The 19264-nt window shown below is 51.7% G+C and overlaps 1 protein-coding gene across 5 annotated transcripts in view; it reads left to right on the top strand.

Annotated features, from left to right (window-relative positions):
* The window catches only part of FLI1 (Fli-1 proto-oncogene, ETS transcription factor), a 122106-nt gene that overhangs the window by 67919 nt on the left and 34923 nt on the right, over positions 1-19264 (top strand). For 3 of the 5 annotated variants that reach the window (XM_082476284.1, XM_082476282.1, XM_082476285.1), the window contains 3 exons: positions 2453-2664; positions 11495-11649; positions 15812-16015. In XM_082476284.1, coding sequence (XP_082332410.1) covers positions 2453-2664; positions 11495-11649; positions 15812-16015 — 571 coding nt within the window. Of the gene's footprint in view, positions 1-1806; positions 1827-2015; positions 2037-2452; positions 2665-11494; positions 11650-15811; positions 16016-19264 lie in introns of those variants that run through there. The other 2 variants (XM_082476283.1, XM_082476286.1) reach the window with 2 other exon arrangements.

The following is a 19264-nucleotide window of genomic DNA, read 5'->3' as shown; positions in this document are numbered from 1 at the left end:
TAGGGATCTTCGCCCGAGTATCACTATCTCCGGTCCTGCTTCCCAGGCCTCCTGGCCTCCGTTATTCCATCATCTTCTCCCCCAACCCAGAGGAAAGGAGATGGAAGAAATACTTTAATTGGAAACTCCAAGATTTGCGCATGATCAAGCAAGCACGTAAGCCGCTCTCCACGGCAGAAGATGATACCTGATTCCTTAGGGGTAGTCTCTTTTTGTAGCAGAACTGGTGACTGTTCATCCGTCCCCAAAAGGGCATTTATGGGTCCTAGTTGGTAATGCATCTCCGCTCCTAGTGTAGAACCCCAGGAAGTTCATGGGCTCAGATTCAGGCCTCTGGAAGATGACAGTGTCACACTTTTCAACTTGGGACCACTGTGTGCCTGAATGACAGTTCAGACCCCTGGTTTGGGGTGTGGAGCCAGCGCGGATCCCTAACTGAAATGGACAATGGATGTAATAACCAACAGACACATGGTTCCAAGAAGCACAGCTTTCCTCGGAGTATGCCACAGGGCAGCAGGTGGAAAGCGAAGGATCCCAGTAGATTTTAGGTCTGAATCAAGGGACCCGCCCTGTCCTTTCCATACTGTGCAGGCAGCTCAGCTTCGAAACTGCCATCTCCGGCCATGTCTATACTCTGCAAAGCCTTCTGGTGTAGGAGCAGACTTCCCTGACTATGTTCCAGTTATTCTTTCCTGATCCCAGCCGGAAACAGCTGCAGAAGAGCCTCTTCCTTTGAAGTATGGCTGTCCTCCTGCTGGGGTTGAGAACAGCCGTGGGAGAAAGGGCGACACTTAGCTGGTAGAGCAGACTGTAATTTTAGAGGTATGGGAGCGGGGACTAAAGTAAAGGTGCCATAGTAGGGCTGCCATAGCAAAATACCACCGACAGTGTGGCTCAGGCAACAGAAATGTATTTTCTCACAGCTCTGAAAGCCGGAAATCCAAAATGGGGTGCTGGTGGGTCCTGAGGCCTCTTCTTGGCTTACAGATAAGCTGCCCTCTTGCTGCTTCTCCACATGGTGGTCCCTCTGTGCCCACCACCCCTGGTGTCTCTCCATGTTTCCAAATATCCTCCTCTTATAAGGACATCAGTCATGTCGGATTAGGACCCACCCAAAAGGCCTCATTTCAACTTAATCATCTCTTTAAAAATCTTATCTCGAAATACAGTCAGATTCTGAGGAACTGGGGTTAGGGCTTCAACATATGAATTTTAAGGGAACAACTCAGACCATAGCAGGTGGCCTAAGAGAATTTTTACTTGAAGCTAATAACCATCAAAGCTAACTTTACTGGGTGTCACAATGTGCCAGAGACTGTGCTAGACATTTCTCCTGTAATATTACATCATCTCTCCACGATTACAGATTGTGTAATTATATTTAGATTATATTGATTATAATTAATTCTAGATGGTGAATTACTACCTTTTCTGAAACGTGGTCAACTTAATTTGGTGGAATTGTGTGATCTAGTGACCATCACACCCCAGTCCACGACCTGGGTCGCTGTGATCTGCCGTGAGCTGGATGATGAGAGAACCTCATTACCCTGCTTGTGTTGGTAGACCTCCGGAAAGTGCGATGCTGCCGCCTTTCTTCGCCCGCCGTCTCCACCTGCCCCGGCAGGTGATGGGACAGTAGGCATGGGAAGATCAGCCCTGACTCCTCCATGCACATAGCTGGGATTCTGCCCTCTTTCCTGGGCAGGCTGAATCCTCACATTTAGGACTGGAAACTGTCATCTGAAGGAATCAGGCAGGAAAGGATGACGGAGCACTGTGTCCCGGGGAGGCAGGCAGCCTCCCATCCGCATCTCAGATGTGTAAGATGCCCCAGCACATCCTAGAGCGCCTCTAAGCAAACAAGCTAGACACCTGTACCTAGGTCTTCTCATTCAATCACCTATCAACTCTGAAAAAGCTATTCTTATTCCTGTTTGCAGAGAAGGGAACTGAAACTGGAGGGGACCGCAACCCTGGGCCTCACCCTTCTTCCCTGGTGTGACCTTGAGCCACATACTTAACCTCTTCGGGTGGGTCTCACTGGCCTCACCTGTAAAAGAAATGTCCCCACGCCTATGCCCTGTAGCTTGACTGCTTCCCCACCTAGTAAGGGGCACTTCTGTTTATCCCGAGAGAGCCCGGGGTTCGAGCACCACCCCAACCCACGTGTGCGCTCTGTGTAACCATTCTTCCTGGTCTCCCGCTCCCCACCCTCCTTTCTGGGGGTCCCAGCCTATAGACCCAACAGATGGACACACTCCCGGGGGTCTGCATCCCTGCTCCACTGCCCAGACTGCCTCGTCACCCAGGGTAACCTGCAGAGAACCCACCAAGCTTGCGTAACTGGGCAGCCCTGGGCCAGCCCGCCGATCCCCAGGGAGGGTAGGTGGGGAGCGGTGCTGGCTGAAGAGTGACGCCGGGCTTCTGTCTCCTATCTGCCCTCTAGGAGGCTCTGTCGGTGGTGAGCGACGACCAATCCCTCTTCGACTCCGCCTACGGACCGGCGGCCCATCTCCCCAAAGCCGACATGACCGCCTCCGGGAGTCCCGACTACGGCCAGCCCCACAAGATCAACCCCCTCCCCCCGCAGCAGGAGTGGATGAATCAGCCCGTGAGGGTCAGTGTCAAGCGGGAGTACGACCACATGAATGGGTCCAGGTAAGCCCACCAGGCCTGTGCTGCCCAGGGTCGGGGGCCGGGGGAGGCTGGGCCCCCTCCCTCCCCCGCCCCCACCCCAGCTCGCTCCTCTGGGGCTGAGTCAGCAGATCTGGCACCAAGGGGTGTCTGCAGCAGATGGGGCTCTGGTGCTGGGCCGGCGAGCCCGAGCCAGTCCCCAGAGAGCTGGGGTGAGAGGGTTACTTGAGGGCTGGGGCAGAGCAGGGCCGGAAGCCCCCTTGCTCTCTGGGCTCCAAGGCAGCCCTCAGGCCCACGACACTAACAGGCACTTTCGGAGCATCTACATTATGTCAGGCCCAGGTGCAGCCCCTCTTAGGGATAACGAAGCGATAAGATACTCTTCCGTGTCTTGTTCCAGATACTTGGCCTCTCTGGGTGTGTCTCACTAGAGCAAAGATGACCAAACCATTCTTGGAGTAAAAGTCCAGGATGATGACGAGGGTGAATACATCTGAGGGCTCCCCGTGCGAGGGAGGACATGTCACGCTTGGAAAGTGTGTTGGGAGTTAGTGCCGCCCGGGGCGGGTAAAACTTTGCAGATGGAGATGGACAGGAGAGGACCGACGAGAAGAAAATCACAGGGACGAGGAAGAGCACACCTGGGGGGTGGGTGGCCCGGGTCCAGTCCTGCCTCTGAACGTGGGCCAGTTACGGGCCCCCCTGAGCACCAGCAGCATCCTTTCTGCACGGCTGGAGCATTTACTCTTCCGTAGGCTTGTTACAAGGGTCGACACTGATGCTGTAGGAGAAGGGACCCAGGACAGGGCCCTGGACTTGGAAAGTGCTGGATATCCCAATAGTGACCATCATGAGCCAAGGTCGAAAATAGAGAAAATGGTAGTCTCGTTCATGAAACGTCAGGCAAGCCAAGGGGCCTACGGCACAGGGAGATAAAAATGGAAATTAAGAGAGAGCCCTGATGGACAGGCTAAGAAAATAGGGAATTTATTCCACATGCAGACGCCCACTTGAAACATAGACGTGACATCTGAACATCATAAGAGCTGTGACTTGAAAGCTAAGGATCATTGTACACAGAGAGTGGGGAGGGGAGAGTCGGAAAGATAAGTAAAGAAGTTAGTGAAATATCCCAGGTAGGAAATTAGATAGTTCTGAACTAGAGTGATGGCACTGACTGTGGAAATAAAAGCGGAAAGACACGTGAGGGACATATCCGGGGTATAATTCACGGGGCTTAGGTGGATAAATATTGCACTGGGGGGAGGGGTTTGTGAGAGGAAAGAATCGAAGATTGGCAAAGCTTGGATGTTTCCAAGAAGGACAGTGCCAGCAGCAGTCACAGGGGGCAGGAGGAGGACATGCTTTGAGTTGGGATGTCAACGTTCCCCATGAGATGCGTCGGGAGCAATCAGTAGGACATCCAGATCAAAACATCTGCGGGGCCCTGGAAACCGAAGCTCAGATACTACTGGGGTTTGGAATTTAGGTTTGGGCATCATCGTGGAAGAGGTCTAACTGAGCTGGTGGAGGAGGTCACGGAGGAAACAAGTCTAGAAACAAGTCTAGAGAGAGCAGGAGGAGGGGTGCGCGTATGGTGGGGAGGCACCCCCCAGATGGCCCTGGTCTCGGACCTGCCTGTGGAAACACCTGACCCCAACACACTCCAACCCCACTAACCAAAACCAGCCGCTGGGATCCCAGCCACCTCCCCAGCCTCTAGGATTTCAGGGAGGCTCAGGGGGTCCGAGCCAGGAGCCCCTCCAGTGAGTGAGTGTCTCTCCACAGAGAGAATGAGGGTAATGACCTGCCCCTAGTGCAGGGAGGACGGAGTTTGTCAAACATCTTTCCATGTTACCATTTGCTCTCCCCCACTCTCCCATGAGGTCCATATTGTAATTGCATGTTGATGTCAGAGGCAAAGCAGGCTTTGAGGTGGTGAATGACTTGCCTAAGGATTCAGAGGAGGCAGTGCTGGCCCCGGAGCCCAGGCTCGCGGATCCTGGCCCCGTGGCCCACCTCTCCGCCCCCTCTGCCTGCGTGTTGTGCCTCTGCCACCGTCTCGTGTCTGCCGACACCCACCCCGCAGCACGGAGGGCCGTTCAGCAGGGCCTCCCAAACTGGCCTGAACACAGGCACTCCCGATGCTTGCCGACAATCTAGATCCACCCTTGGACAGGCTTTGGTCTGCTGTCGCCTGAACCCAACCCCCGCGCCCCTCCACCGCCCTCGCCCCGTCCAAGCACCTCTCCTTCTAGGCCACCTGGGAGCAACCTTCTTCCCCCCACTTCCTCTTGCCTTTCTGAAATCTCGTCATCAGACAGCAGCCAGAGTCCTCCTTTCAAAAGATTTAACTTTCTTGCTCAAAATCCTTTAATGGCTTATGACAAAAATCCAAAGTCCTTCACCATCCCTCTGACACCCTCTTCGCCCTCCACCCCCATCTCTCTCCTTCCGTCCACACCGGCCACACGAGACTCTAGCTGCTTCTGCATGCCAAGCACATGTGTTCCTTCTTTCTGGAACATTCCTACTCCATCTGGTCTTCTGACTCTCTCCTTCACTTGTTTTACGTCTCTGCCGGAATGTCCCCTTCTCAGAGGCCTTCTCTGACCACCGGATCTGAAACAGCACCCGCCAGTGTTTACCTTGCTTGGGTCCTTCCCGGCTCTCGGCACACCCCTCACTAAAGCGCGGGCAGGGCTTTGTTTGTTTACTGAGCAGCACCTGGCACGTGATCATTGGCTGTTCAACACGCGGTTGTTAAATAAGTGAATGAACGCGTGGCTAACGCGATTCAAAGGTCAAGAGGTTCCTCTATAGCCATGTAGGTCATCCGTGTACAAGCCGGGACAGAGACCCAAGACCCAAGACCCTGTGCCTGTGCTCAGGTGAGCCTGTATTTGTGAGCTGACCGGTCCCTCCCCTACTGCAGGGAAGCCTCAAGCACTGCAAGATACTAATCCTGGGCAAAGAGGGTCCCCCCAAGGAAATCGGTTTTCAGAACCCCCTTGCCAGCTCGTCCCTGGCTCCAGTCACACCAGAAGCCAGCTGGAGGCGAGTTGTGTGAAGACCCCAGAGACCAGACGTGATATCTACCTGGCTCTGGTTACACAAAGCAGCCCCTGCTTTTGATCTGTCGGTCTTGACCAGAGCTAGGAGCCGGTGACAGAGTAGGTTCAGAAACCGATGTAGTCTCACCCCTCCTGGGAAACAAAGAAGATCCAGTGCACTCTCAGAGCCAGGCAGGCTAGGCACAGCCGTCACTGGCACCTCATAAATATCCTCTAAGTGCTCACATGGAAACTGGACGGTGGGCAGCAGGGAGCAAGGATTCTCAGAAAAATGTCTTTTCCTAAGATGGAACCACGTCAGATCCCATTATTTGAAAACTCAAAAAGAAACAATGTGATGAAACAGATGCCGGCCTATTTAAATCTCTCACCTGCCACTCTGTGCTTCTATCCTCCAAGTAACACTGATGATGGTACTTTTAATGCAAAAGATAATTCCTAACTTCAGATGAAAAAACCAGAGTGTAACATTTGGGATCTCTTGGCTCCCAGACTGAATCTGTGCTTTCTTTTCGAGGCAGTAGCCACTGGTCACATGTTGCTTTGGAGCCCCTGAACTATGGCCTATGCAAAATGGACATGTGCTTGAAATATGTTTTAACATACTGGCTTTAGAAGACTTAGTGTAGAAAAAAAGTGAAATATCTCATTAATTTTTTATATTGATTTTATTGAAATGATCATCTTTGGGCTGTATTGAATTAATATATTAATACATTTTAATATATTATTAAAATTCATTTTACCTTGTTTTTTTATTTTAAAAATGTGGCTACTAGAAAATTTTAAATTATATATGTGGCCCCTTCGATTGGACAGTGCTGGGCTAGAATGTTTTGGACCGTCCCGTGATTCACTGTGAATTCTCTCCATGTTCTTTGTTAACTTGGGATTCTGAGTTAGTTGATGCTTATCAGAGACCCCACGGATACATGTGTCACTGGAGGAGGTATTCTGTGCACCTAAAGCTACAAGACCCTTCTTGCTTCTTATGCTGCCAGCAAGTCACAGGGGCCGGTGGAGACATGGAGGTCGGAGGAGCTCATAGAAATTCGAGCTTGCCCGCGTTGAGGAAGGTCCGCTCTCTTTCTCTGTACCTTCCCCTTGTGGTTGAATCTGTTAGCATGAGTTGCTCTTCAAACAGTGTGGCACATAGGCTCTGTGCTGGATGTAGACTTCAGCATCTTGATCCCAGCTGTGGTCTGCAATTAACTCTCAGCTTCATCCTGTCCCAACCACAGGTTTTGGGGATAACATCCCATGAAGGAAAAAAAAAAATCAACTTATAGAGGGGAAATGCAAAGACTCGCTTGCCTGACCTGCTGGACCAGAGTTCAGCATTAGTCTGCCCCGACACTCCCTAGACTGGCCAGCAGGATCCGAATGCCCTTATTAGACACCTACAGACTTCAGTTCTACATATAGGAAGACGAGCCCCACACACCCTGTCACTTCTGCCTCCAAATGCAGAGTGCCTTCCTAAGGTGCTTCCCAAAATTCTGAACCTCACAATACGAAGCATGTCACACATAAGCTGGGTGGGAGGCGTACTCAGGGTTCTGGAGAAGCTATGAGCATCTACTACATACAAGTTAGGGTGATGGCTTTACTATAGGTGATTTCTTGTCTTGAAATTTGCTTTTAACATATTGCATCTCCTTTTCAAAAACAAAAAAGACATATGCACACATCTCTGCATGGCTCCTACGGAAATCCTAAAGACAGCACAGATTTGTTTAATTTCCATACAGTGTAGGTACACATGTTGTGGAAGACACACCTGATGTGGAAGACACACCTGATAGTCCTAATGCAACCACAGGGCTCCAGTAGCCCTTGGGACCTCACGTTAGCTGTGTGGATATTGCGTATCCATTGACAGTAAGCCTGGGCTGCAGATCTGTGAGTCTGGACGACATACCCTGAGTTAAGTTGCTCTGAGTTGAAAGGGAAGGTAGAGAAGATGTTTGCATAGTCTGAAGGGGTTATCTTTGGGCAAAGTCTTTGAAATCTCCTTCTATCCAAACACTCAAGATTTCTCATCTTGTTTTAAATCACTTGACAGTTTGCAAGGCACTTCTGGAAACCAGTAGTAGCCTTTTTAAAGCAATGCTCCCTGAACACACACAGATAAAACCAGAGGAGTAAAGAGCCTATGTCCAGTGGTGAAAATAAAGGACAAGATTGCAGGGGTCCACAACGCCTTTGCTGTGGCCTCCGCTGCGTGGCTTTTCTGAGCGGGAGATGCTCTGAGTTACCCTCTCAGAGCCATCACCTCCCCCCGCTCTACCGTGGCAGCCCCAGGCCCTCCCGTCACCTGTCCCGGTGCTGTCAGCTGCCTGTGGGCCCTGACCCCATGCTAGCTGTAAGTACAGGTCTCAATACAAATCAGCAGCAGTATGGGCAAGCTGAATGGCGAAACCTCTCCCCTTCCATGCGTGCCCCCCCTTGTTTTCATCGGGCCTCTTCACGGGCGCCAGCTGCCTCACTAAAGAGCAGCCTTTATGCTGTGCTTCACCTGTACCCCACTAACCACCCCCCGCCCCCCGCCTCGCAGTAGCTGGGGAGGCCCCGAGTCAGGCCTGTGCTGTCTGCAGAGTCACAGAGCCGAGAGCCCCAGCGCGGAGGGGAGCGCGGCAGGTGGGTGGTGAGGGCGTGGCTTTCCCTCCTTCTCTCCCAGAAGCCGGAGGAGGGCCAGGGTGGTGGCCAGGGCTTCTCCCTTAGGGCGCCCCTTTGCAGATCTTAGGGTCTGGGACCAAGGACAGGGCCTTGTTCCCGAAGGAGAAGCAGCCAGGCGGGCGCAGGTCAAGCAGATCACCTCGCCCCGCTGGGGAGCAGGTGCGAACACGGGGCGGGGGAGGGGTTGGACCCTGAAATATGGCCGCTTTCTTTGTGATAGGAAACGAGAAGGTTCCCATTACTGGCCGGCCCCCGTGGTCACCCTAGCAGGAGAACCCGGGGCCTGACCCTGTTCAGATGTCCTCCCCGGGGATCTGGCCTGGCCACGCCCCCCCACCCCCCCGCCCCCCAGCAGGTGCTTCTCTCACCGCAGTGCTCAGGCTCCTTACCAGGTGACACACCAGGCAGCTTTCACCAAACAATTCCTCTTTCCAAATTTATTTTTCTCTCCTCCTGGCCCCAGGGACTGGCCCTGCCCCAGGCACCTATGGCATAAGGGGTCATTTCATTGCGATGCTTTCTGAGGTCTGACTTTTCACCTCTGCATGGCAAGGGGTCCGTTTTGGGCACAGAAATCCCCAGAGACCCAGCTGACGTGGAAAAGAATTTTCACAACTCGTCTCCCCGATGTTTCCAAAGTGGGGCGCAGCCCGCGGAGGGCAAGTCCCCTTCCGCCACGCCCGCCCCCGCCCGACACCGCCCCCTCGCAGAAAGTTCTCTGGCCCCCGCCAGGGGAAGTGTGTGCTCTGGCAACCTCACCCTCTGCACTGCGTTCCCAGCCAATGAAACCGTTGCTCTCTTGGTTAAAGGCCAACTTAATCCTCCAAACTTCTGCTGCACTTGGGTTGTTTCACCATGTTCAAGTATGCTGGGAAAGGCTGCCAGGCCGTGGTGGTGTGTGTACGTGCGTGTGCATGCGTGCGTGCGTGCGTGGGTGCGTGTGCCTGCATGTGCGTGCGTGGGTGCGTGTGCCTGCGTGGGTAGCGTATGCGCCTGTGTGCGCATGCGCCCACTTGCGGTTAGCCTTGAGGAGGCTGAAGGAGACCCCGCCAGCTCCGCAAGAGCTCAGCTCAGACGCAGCACCAGGGTCTTTCTGGGACTGCTTCATCGCAGGCCAAGTCCTTCTCCAGCAGAAGCCAAAGGGCCAAACTCTGGTGCAAAGCCCCGATGTGCTACTGCCTCCTCTCAGACTGCTATGGGGACATTAAACCTTTAACAATCTGGGGCTCTGACGGCTGGTTCTTGGTTCTCTGCCTGGAAAAACAGTAGGCGAATAGTAAAACCTTAAATTCTAACATGTGTAAGTTATACATCTTATTTTCATTTTCAGCCCATGTTCCCCTCTGTAAGACATCAGGAAAAAATTACCGTCTGACTTCTAATATCTCAGTGGGGCATTTATCTCCCAGCTATGATAAGTGATCTTCAATATTTTTTTCCTTTCAGATTAAGAAACAAATTCATTTAATTTTCTTTATTGAATGTGCTCTGGCCTCCCCCACCCTGCCGAGTCCCCGCCCTCCCAGGCTGTTACTCCCTTCTCCTGGCTCAGTGACTGCTCTCCTGCCCGCCGGGCTTCGGCCTTCGCAGGACGGGCGGGTCGATCTGGCACAACGCTGGTCCTTAAGGCCTCGGGATGGTCTGTTCCTGCCCACAGCAGAGTGAGGGAGGGCAGCAGCCAGGCCTCTGGAAAGCCCTGCGAGGTTCTGCGGCCCGGAGTTGGCCGGCTGTAATCTGAACCTTATCTGAACTCCTGGGTCTGAAAGCCTGGTTTGGAGCTCTTGCGAGGACTGGCTGTCTCCCAGGTTGCCAGAACTGATGCTTCCTGCTCCAGACAACCAGGGCTGCAGCCTTTCCTTGGCCTCTAGTCATCTCCCTCGGTCCTGCCGCTGCTGGAGCGGCTGAGCGGAAGCGAGGGCAGGGTAGGATGGCACTGCCTGGGCACGCCTAATGGGGGCAGTTCCATGGCCCTGGGCTCGGGGTAGGCAGAGTGTTCTGCCAGGCTGCTGTGGGCACCAGGTGGCCCCAAGTGAGATGTCAGCTCAGTCACCAGACAGATGCTCGTCGCTGAGCTGAAGCCCTGTGCTCCCACACTGTAAAGTATCAGGGGCTAACCCGGCCGTGTGCTTCCCTGGTTTCCTTAACCGTAGAAAGGAGATATTAACCCTTGCCATGCCCATCCTGGCAGGTGATTGGGAAGTTCAAATAGAACATGGTGTGAGAATCACGTTAAAATGATATACATGCCACAGAAATAACTCACTCCAAAAACAGTGATGGCTTACCCCCTCTGTAAGGCACTATAGAGGGGGTTTAAAAAGGTGTATTTGTCTAAAACCCACTTATACGGGGTGCCTAGAATAGTCAAATTCATAAAGTCAGAAAGTACACTGGTGGATGCCAGGGGCAGGGAAGGGGAATGGGGAGGTAGTGTTTGATGGGGACAGCGTTTCAGTTTGGGAAGGTGAAGAATTCGGGAGATGGATGATGGTGAGAGTTGCACAGCCATGTGAATGTACTTAGTGCCACTGAACTGTACAGTTGAATATGGGTAAAATAGTATGTTTTATGAGACTTTTACCACAATAAAAAATAACTTAAAAAAAAAAAAGTCATGGCACCACCATCAGGAACCTCCCAATCCAGCCAGGGGAAGGGCACCTGCCAGGCTAAGCATCACATGATGTGACAAGTCCTAGAGCCATGGCAGAAGCAGGGTGTTCTGGGAGCGGGGAAAGGCCTGTCTGGGAGCGAGGTGTAGTGCACGCGCCTCGGGACCGTAGGTCGCCTGGCCACAAGGCTAAAAGTGTCAGCTGCAGGCAGAGCGGGAGGGCAGCAGCGCCGAAGTCAGAGGTCCAGACTCCAGTCTGAGGGCAGCGAGGGGCTGCCAGAAAGTGTGTAAGTACCGTAATTATAGGATTGGGCTGGGATTTGGAGAAAACTCTGGTGACCGCGTGGATAGAAATAGGGCAGCGTCAGCAGCGCCCTCGTCTGCGTCATTCCCCCAAATGGGGCTGGGCAGCGGCTCCACGGATGTGCCGGTGGCAGCGGTGGCGGTGACACTGATGACTTCCTCTGGGCTTTGTCTTCTCTTGCTCCAGGGAGTCTCCGGTGGACTGCAGCGTTAGCAAATGCGGCAAGCTAGTGGGCGGAGGCGAGTCCAACGCCATGAGCTACAACAGCTACATGGACGAGAAGAACGGCCCCCCTCCCCCCAACATGACCACCAACGAGAGGAGGGTCATCGTGCCCGCAGGTACTTTGGGAGCCAGTTCGCTGGCTGCCACCCGCGTCCTCAGTCTTCTGGGCTAGTCGTCCCAGTGGGCAGGTCCCAGTGGGCACCTACACCTTCACCTGGTACCCCGGTACCCTGGTTTCCCTACACCTGGTACCCTATTCTCTATGGAAATGCTGACTTGGGAAAGCTGCACTTCCCACCTTCTTCCCTGGCTGCCCTCCAAGACAGTTTCCCAAATGTCACCAGAGCCCTGAAGCGCAGATGCTGGAAGCCCTGCCCTCAAACAGGTCACATCACAGAGTCTACCCTTGGTGCCTTGTTCCACAGGACGAGGCCTGCAAAGAGAGGAGAGGCAAGGCCTTCGGAACCCAAAAGGAAGCCTGGGGACACCCAGATGTGCCCACCCTTGCCTTTAAGGAGAAGAGTGGCTACAGAGGTCTGTCCCGTCCATCAGGCACGCACTTCCTGGCATCTGCAGGGTCTTACGTTTCCAAAATTACAGCCAGCTCATCCGGGTTCAAAACACAAATAACTATATTTAACAAAAGGAGAGCCTGAACATGTGTGCAGCGAGTTATGTCATGAGGTAAAAATAGGCGATTTTTCCTAGGTATTGGTGCTTTTGGTTACAGAAAATAAAATCATTGTTCAAGCCTTCCGTGCGTTGGCTGGACACTCCACCTCGGCTGGTGAACTCAGCTGCCTGGTTGAAAAGGGAGGAAAAACCACCAGGTGTAGAGTCCATGCCAGGTAGAAAGAAGGAGCCAGAGTGTCCAAATCTGAAGCAAAGTGAATGACTTACCAAAATCAGTTTACCAAGAAGGCCAACCCCTTCCATTTGGAAAAGTGTAAATGCAGTTGTGTGTGAGAGCCAAGGATTAGATGTCTTTTTGAGGTAATCCAAAGGAATCTGCGGCTCGGTCTAGAAGGTGTGGTCTTGTATTGGGCCGCTCCGTCCTAGGCTCTTTGTATTTCTTTTACATGGGAAGCTGTGTGTCACCGTCTCCTAGGAACATAGCCACATGCTTGTATTCTGGGCCAAACTCAAGGTGGCAGGCGCGGGAGGTGTGGGGACAGGTGAGGCAGGAGAGGGCTGGACCAGCGGGAACTTTTCTGTGCCCTGCAGGACTTGAAAACCGCTCAGAAAGCATGTTTATTTCCTTTCTCCACAAGCGCGTGACCTCAGAGAGGAAGGGGAAGAATAGCTCCGTATACTGAGTGCCTCTCGGTGCCAGGCGCTGTGCAGATGGCCTCATCCCTGTGACGCTACTTCTATCTTGTAACGTCCGATCTCCCCTCCCCGGGAACGCCAGCTAGGCGTGTGTAGCTCAGGTGCATTTGTGAGAGGCAAGAAAACGGTGCCTTCTCCTTTATTATAGAAAGAAGGCAGAAATGAAGCTGAGCTAAAGCTGGCCTGGAGGGAAACTTCTGGACTCCCCCCATTGGAGCCGAACCTCTCCAGGCCTTTGCTGACGTGGAATCAAACCCCACCCTCCCACCTCCGCACTGCTCCTCTAAACAGTGGCCAGCATGGGGAGGAAATCTTGAGGACAGAAGAGTTAGGAGGCCAGAGGTTGTCTCTGAACCAAATGTTGACACCATTTCATTTCCATAGTCACTTTTGGGCGGGGGTAGGGAAGGGGTGGGGGGGGGGGGGGGAAATGACCAGACTGTTTGGTTGACCCTTCAACTCTGAAATGGTGTTGAAATACTTTCAAAAGGAGTATCAAGATGGCAGTCTTAGGGGGCCAAAGTAACCACAGCAGTAATAATGAAAATAGCATAAATTCCTATCAAAGGGTTTTCAAAGCACTTCGTGTCATGAATTCACTACCTAGGGATTCACGTCATTGTTTTACCTCTGGCTGGATCTTTAAGCATTACCCTCTCGCATGTTGGCTTCCTCCAGGTCAGCCTTCTGGACATAACAGAAAGTCTCATTTGGGCAAGTCCACAAATCAAGGCAATAAAACATCAGTGGAACAACCAATTGAATTTATGGTGGGATTTTAAGACAAGTATAAACGAGGTCCCTAGTTCATCACCAGTTCCAAGTTCAGATGGGAAGAAACTAGGACTAAATCATCCAGGAAATATATTTGGAAGAGTTTAGCATGCTCCACAGTGGAAGATTTATACTTCAGTGTGCTGTAAAGGAAGAGAAATAATATTGTGACAGAGCCCAAAGCAAGGGAGGAAATAATAAAATAAATAAAATCTACAGTATAAAATTGTATTTGAGGCCTTGGATACTCAAAGTGAGGAATTAGGAGAGGCAGAGGCAAGCTGATGGAAAAAAATAATATGCTACGTAATCCAAGTTCCCCCAGGACACTTTTCTTTAGAATTCTGAAATGGTGCAAAATTATTTCCATTTACCAATGGTCCGTGCCTGATTGTTCCTGGAGAGCAAAAGAGTAAGACAAAGCAAGAAATTTATCTGAGAGACAGAGAGAGAGAGATACAGACCTGTACAATGAAGCCCCGAGTAGCTCCGCTTTTTGGGGTGATGGCGGAGCACCTCCCGGGTGAGCTAAGGCAGGATGGTGAGAGGGGAGAGGAGAGGAGGCTTGGGGTGGGGGACCCTCAACTAAGTGCAGTCCTGGGAGGATTTTGACTGGAATTCCAGCTCAGACTGGGACTGAAGGTTGAGCTGGGGACTTAACCTTTCAAGACGCCACTTCCCAACTGCAAAACGAAGAGAAAAGCCACTTTGCAGGCTTTTCTTGACGAGTGAAAAATAGCACACGTGGAGCATCTGGCACCTAGGAGGCATTCAAAATCTGGACTGTTATGAGTTACCGGGCTCTGGGTGGTTGGTATGAACCTTGTTTCTTTCCCCACAACCCCTCCTAATCATTCAAACCTGCTCCCATTTTTGCCAAGAGCCTTCACAGACCCTTAGAATGAGAGGGTGAGGTGGTTGAGAGGTAGCACAGATATTCCTACCAAATGAGCAGTCCAATAAAACAGGCCCAGTAGAAGTTGGGGACCATCAAATCTCCCCTCCTCCAGGAAGCCTTCCATGACTCCAAATTCACAGTAACCCCTTCTGCCCACGAGTTCTTGAACTGCCACAAGAAAAATCTGCTGCTTAATTCCGTGCTTTCCTGCCCTAGTGTTTCGTGTGATCTTCCATAAGGGCAAGACCCATGTAGCTTTCTTCTATGATAAGCATATTTAACTGCATATTGGACTCTCTAATAATTGGGGGCCAAGGAAGGACATGGTGATGCGTGATAAGATATAAGGGCTCTACCTACCGTGGAACCTGCTAGAACTCATCACCAGCACTCAAAGTACACATGCTCCCCATATACACACACCTGGCTGGGGAGGAGTCTGAGGGTCCCAAGTGGAGACCTTACAACCTCAGTCCTTACATTATGTATGTTCACTTGAGAGCTAAAATGTTTTCTCCCTCCAACACCATTTCCCATCTTTAGGATCTTAGTTCCCCAACCAGGGATCAAACCCGTGACCCCTGCATTGGAAGGCGGACTCTTAACCACTGGACCACCAGGGAATTCCCCATTTCCCATCTTTGGGGATTTAAATATCCTAAAATCTTTGTCAGGATGATTTTAAAGAAATTTCAACACAGCTGTCTCCAAAGGGAGAAAAGCCAGATTGGGGTTAAGTTATTAAGACTACCACCACTGGGTTTTCCAACTGCACACAAGGAATTGTGGTCCAAGTGTCCACACACATCATCTTTTCTGCAGCCATCGGAGACATCACTGTTCTTCCCTGAAATCACTGATGTTCTTAAGACACAGATGGTAGCCCTTTCCGGAGACATTGGTCCCTGCGTGTTGGAAACTGTGCTTGTTTTCATTTTGATGCCACCATTTCTCAGGCAGAGGTTTCGGTTGCCCTCCAAAGACTTTAAAGAGAATGTCCTGTCCGGATGCGTAGTGAGGCGTCTAAGAACCTTTCCAGAGCGCTAAATGGTTCAGGCAGCGCCAGATGTGACGGGGCCGGATGGGCATTCTGGGAGGACCATCTGGGAGGGAACCACTTTCTCACTGGGGGGAGGGGGGATTGAGGAGGGGGAAGGGAGGGGAAGAGGAAGGGAGGGGAGAGAGGTGGAGATGGGGAGAGAGGGAGAGAGGCAAAGACAGAGGAGGGATGGAGCCCTGCGTCCTGCAGCCTTGCTAACAGCCCATCTCCCCTGCAGACCCCACGCTGTGGACGCAGGAGCACGTGAGGCAGTGGCTGGAGTGGGCGATAAAGGAGTATGGCTTGATGGAGATCGACACATCTTTCTTCCAGAACATGGACGGCAAGGAACTGTGTAAACTGAACAAGGAGGATATCCTCCGAGCCACCTCCCTCTACAACACGGAAGTGCTATTGTCACACCTCAGCTACCTCAGGGAAAGTAAGTGCCTTGTCCCTTCCCTTTCTGGGCAGCAAAACACCCCCAGAGGCTGCAGCCCAAGTCCCCAGGGCTGGGAGAGAATTCTGCCCAGCCACGCAGGATGAAGACTGGTTCCCACAGAGCCAACCCAGGGAAAGGAGATAGGGTCCCGGGCTGTCGGTTTATGCTGGGCAGATGCTATAGGAGCAGCCCGTCTGGGTGTCAAGTTGCCAAGGTCGCACTGGCTCCCAGAGACCCTGCGAGGGGGCTGACCCAGTCCTGCCGTGACAAGGGAAGGAAAACAAGGAATGGAGAAAAAGTAGGGAGCTGCAGCCCCGTGGGGTCTGCCAGAGGCGAGTCACACTCTTCGCATGAGAACCACTTTCCAGAAACTACTTTGCCCCAAACTATAAATACATGGACACCCTGGCTGGTATTGTCTTGAGCGATGATTTAAAGTTCCTACAGTAAACTCTAGATTTACGTTTTTGAATATTTACACGTTAAGTTCCTCTTATTCTTGGGGTCACTCTGGCACCCCCCTAACCCACCTTTACCCGCTGTTACCTACACACCCTTCCCAACTAAGCAGGAAGTGTAGCAGATGCTACAGGCGGGTTAGGATCTGTTGGAAGCTTTATCCTGGCCAAGTCAGAAGGCAAAGAGCTTTGGAAAGGGAGAGTTTATGAAAGAAAGTGCACAGTTGCCAAAGGATTTATCCAATATGAGGCTTCTCTGTTGCCAAGCCCCATCAATTTGATATGAATTTCATCTGATATGAAACATACACATAGGAACAGAATTTTGATAAACCTGCTAATAACCTCAGCCTTAACCCTTCACCAGAAATACAGGTGGTATATCGGTGACCCCAAGTACCAAAGGACTGTTCTGTGGCCAGAAAAGATGGTCCTAAGATGGGCAAGGTGAAGCTACAGGAGAACAGTTGTGGATTCATTCTACAAGGGGGCTTTCTAACAGTCAGTCCTGCCCAAAGATCCACTGGCAGCCTCAGGGTGCAGTGTTTGCTGTCCGTGGCTGCTGGGAATCTTGCAGGAGTTCAGCTTCGGAAAGAAGGAGGTTGATGATTTTAAAGGTCCTTTAAAGCTGAGATCCTTGGACAGTGCCCACGGGCCGCTTTCCCTGGTCTCCTGGGCTCTGGGTCGGTTAGTTCTTCATCTGTGTTCCGTTGTTCGGTGGGTCTTCAGCTCACCGTTCCTGAAATCTTCTGTCTCCTGCAGCAGTGCACTCTGTGGGGTAGGGGCAACACACACTGGGTGTAAAAATGAAAAAATTTGAAAATGCCTTCGGAAGTTTCCACTGGTGCCTCTGGGCTCCCCAGTCACCCCTCCGAGGCGTCTGGTAAGCAGTGGGATTGTGTGGGTGATGCAGTGTGTGTTAACACCAGAGGAATGACCTCATGTCTGAGTCTTGCTGCAACATGAGGTCAGCCCAAGAAATGACAATTTCAAAAACGGGGGCAGTTTTCCACCCAGTTTTTGTGAGCTTTGGAGAATGAGCATTTTCTAACAATCTGTATTTCTTTAAGTGTTTATAGAATTTTTTTAGAAAGGATCTTTGCACAGAGTCCTGCAGTAATGCTAGTTGGGCAGGGCAGGAGGTGGAAGTGGGCACACAGAAGCTGGGCATGAGAAGGAGAGACCAGCAAAGCAAAAACGCTGACCGATTCTGCCCTTCTGCCCCTCCTGGTGTCATATGGCGGGAGGTCCGGGAATCGCTTTGCGGGAGAAGAGATGGACAGCAGTGTGGGCAGCGAGCTGGGAGCACTTAAAGGGCCCAGTTACCAGATGCCCTTGTTGAGGGAATGTTCAAGCACGTTCTGACTGATGTGGGGAGAGCCCATTCACGCCGTGTGATCCCAGGCCCTGCTTTCTGGCGGGTCCATAAACAACTAAAGTCCCTGCTGGGACTTCCTCTTACAGAAGAACCCAAGCCACAGACCCTGAAGCAAGACCAACCTCTGCTCAGAAGGCCAAGGAATTTAATAAGGTGGTCGTGGGTAACTGTTGAGGAGGCTTTCTATCGGAGGAGAACAGTTAAGAAAGAGCAAAGGAATAAGCAGGCTGGGAAGAAGTGGACGCCAGAGGGTTGGGTTTGTGGGTATATGTAGCAGGGCATGAAAAAGGGTGGATTTCTTCTCTTTGTTCTTTCTAAGAGTATTTGTAGACATTAAGGAAGTTGCCCCCAAAGCAATAATAATATGAAGTTTCCAGAAAGGAGCTTATTAGCGGAGCAAATTTCCAGAGTTGAGTGGAGATGAACAAAGCACAGATATGATACAATGTTGAGTGAAACAGCAAAATATAATGGGGTCTGCACAAGGATGCAAAACCATGTCTGCCTGCAAAAGCAAAAATTAAAATACTTGTATTAAGGTTCAAAAAAACTTGCCCCAGCATAACGTTGTACTACTCTAGAGGCCTTTTGAGGAACCTAGACAAAATGATCTGCTATCATGGAAACAATTTTTGATTCATGCCTCTTGTTAATTGGGGTCCACTTTCAGCTGCAGCCTCTGGGACCCCCGGTTGGAGGGGTGGGCGTCCACTGAGACGCCTGCAGGAGGTCACGTGCGTGGTAGCTGTCTGCTCTCAGGACCGCTGGGAACCCCGCAAGGCCCACCAACTTGCCTTCAAACACTGTATTGTTTTTCCAGACTTACTTCCAGCGGATGTTTTGTGCGGAGGCAGGGAGGCCACGGCTCTGGGGAGAGGTTGGGGCAGCTGAGTTGAGGCCGGGAGAAGGGTGCTAAGCCTCGTGCAATGTCATCTGTCCTTTCGTGGGGGAGGGGGTGGCGTTCAAACAGTTCCACTTTGGCAAGAGGTGGAAGGAAAAGAGCTGAGCTCCTCAGCACAGAGGGAGGAAGTGCAGTGGGGCTAAGGAGAGTGGATAGGAGAGAACTGGAGCCCTTCTAACTTAGCCCCAGGTCAGAAGACTGCAAGGCAGCTGCACCTCTCCAGAGGTGTCCGAGCTTTCTGGACTTTAGTAGAAAAAAGGACATGGTAGGATTAAGAAGCTCTGACACCAAATTTGCACTTTCACCAAAGGTGCTCGAGTATTTATTCAGGTTGTCAGGACAGGAGCTATACTTTCAAATTTTAAAAACCAAACTTCAAATTAAAAATGTATTTTCCAGGGTGGAGAAGAAATAACAGTGTCCTGAGCCCCCGTCTGGAGTGCTGGGATTTACCTGCCTGGAGGCTCCGGTTCTCCATCCCCTGGCTTTTCAGCTGGCCCACACCGAGTGGC

The sequence above is a fragment of the Balaenoptera physalus genome, assembly GCF_965194825.1.
Source record: "Balaenoptera physalus genome assembly, chromosome: 10".
In the NCBI taxonomy this organism is placed as follows: Eukaryota; Metazoa; Chordata; class Mammalia; order Artiodactyla; family Balaenopteridae; genus Balaenoptera; species Balaenoptera physalus.
The sequence above is the reverse complement of the archived record's forward strand: the minus strand, read 5'-3'. Positions and strand labels throughout refer to the sequence as shown.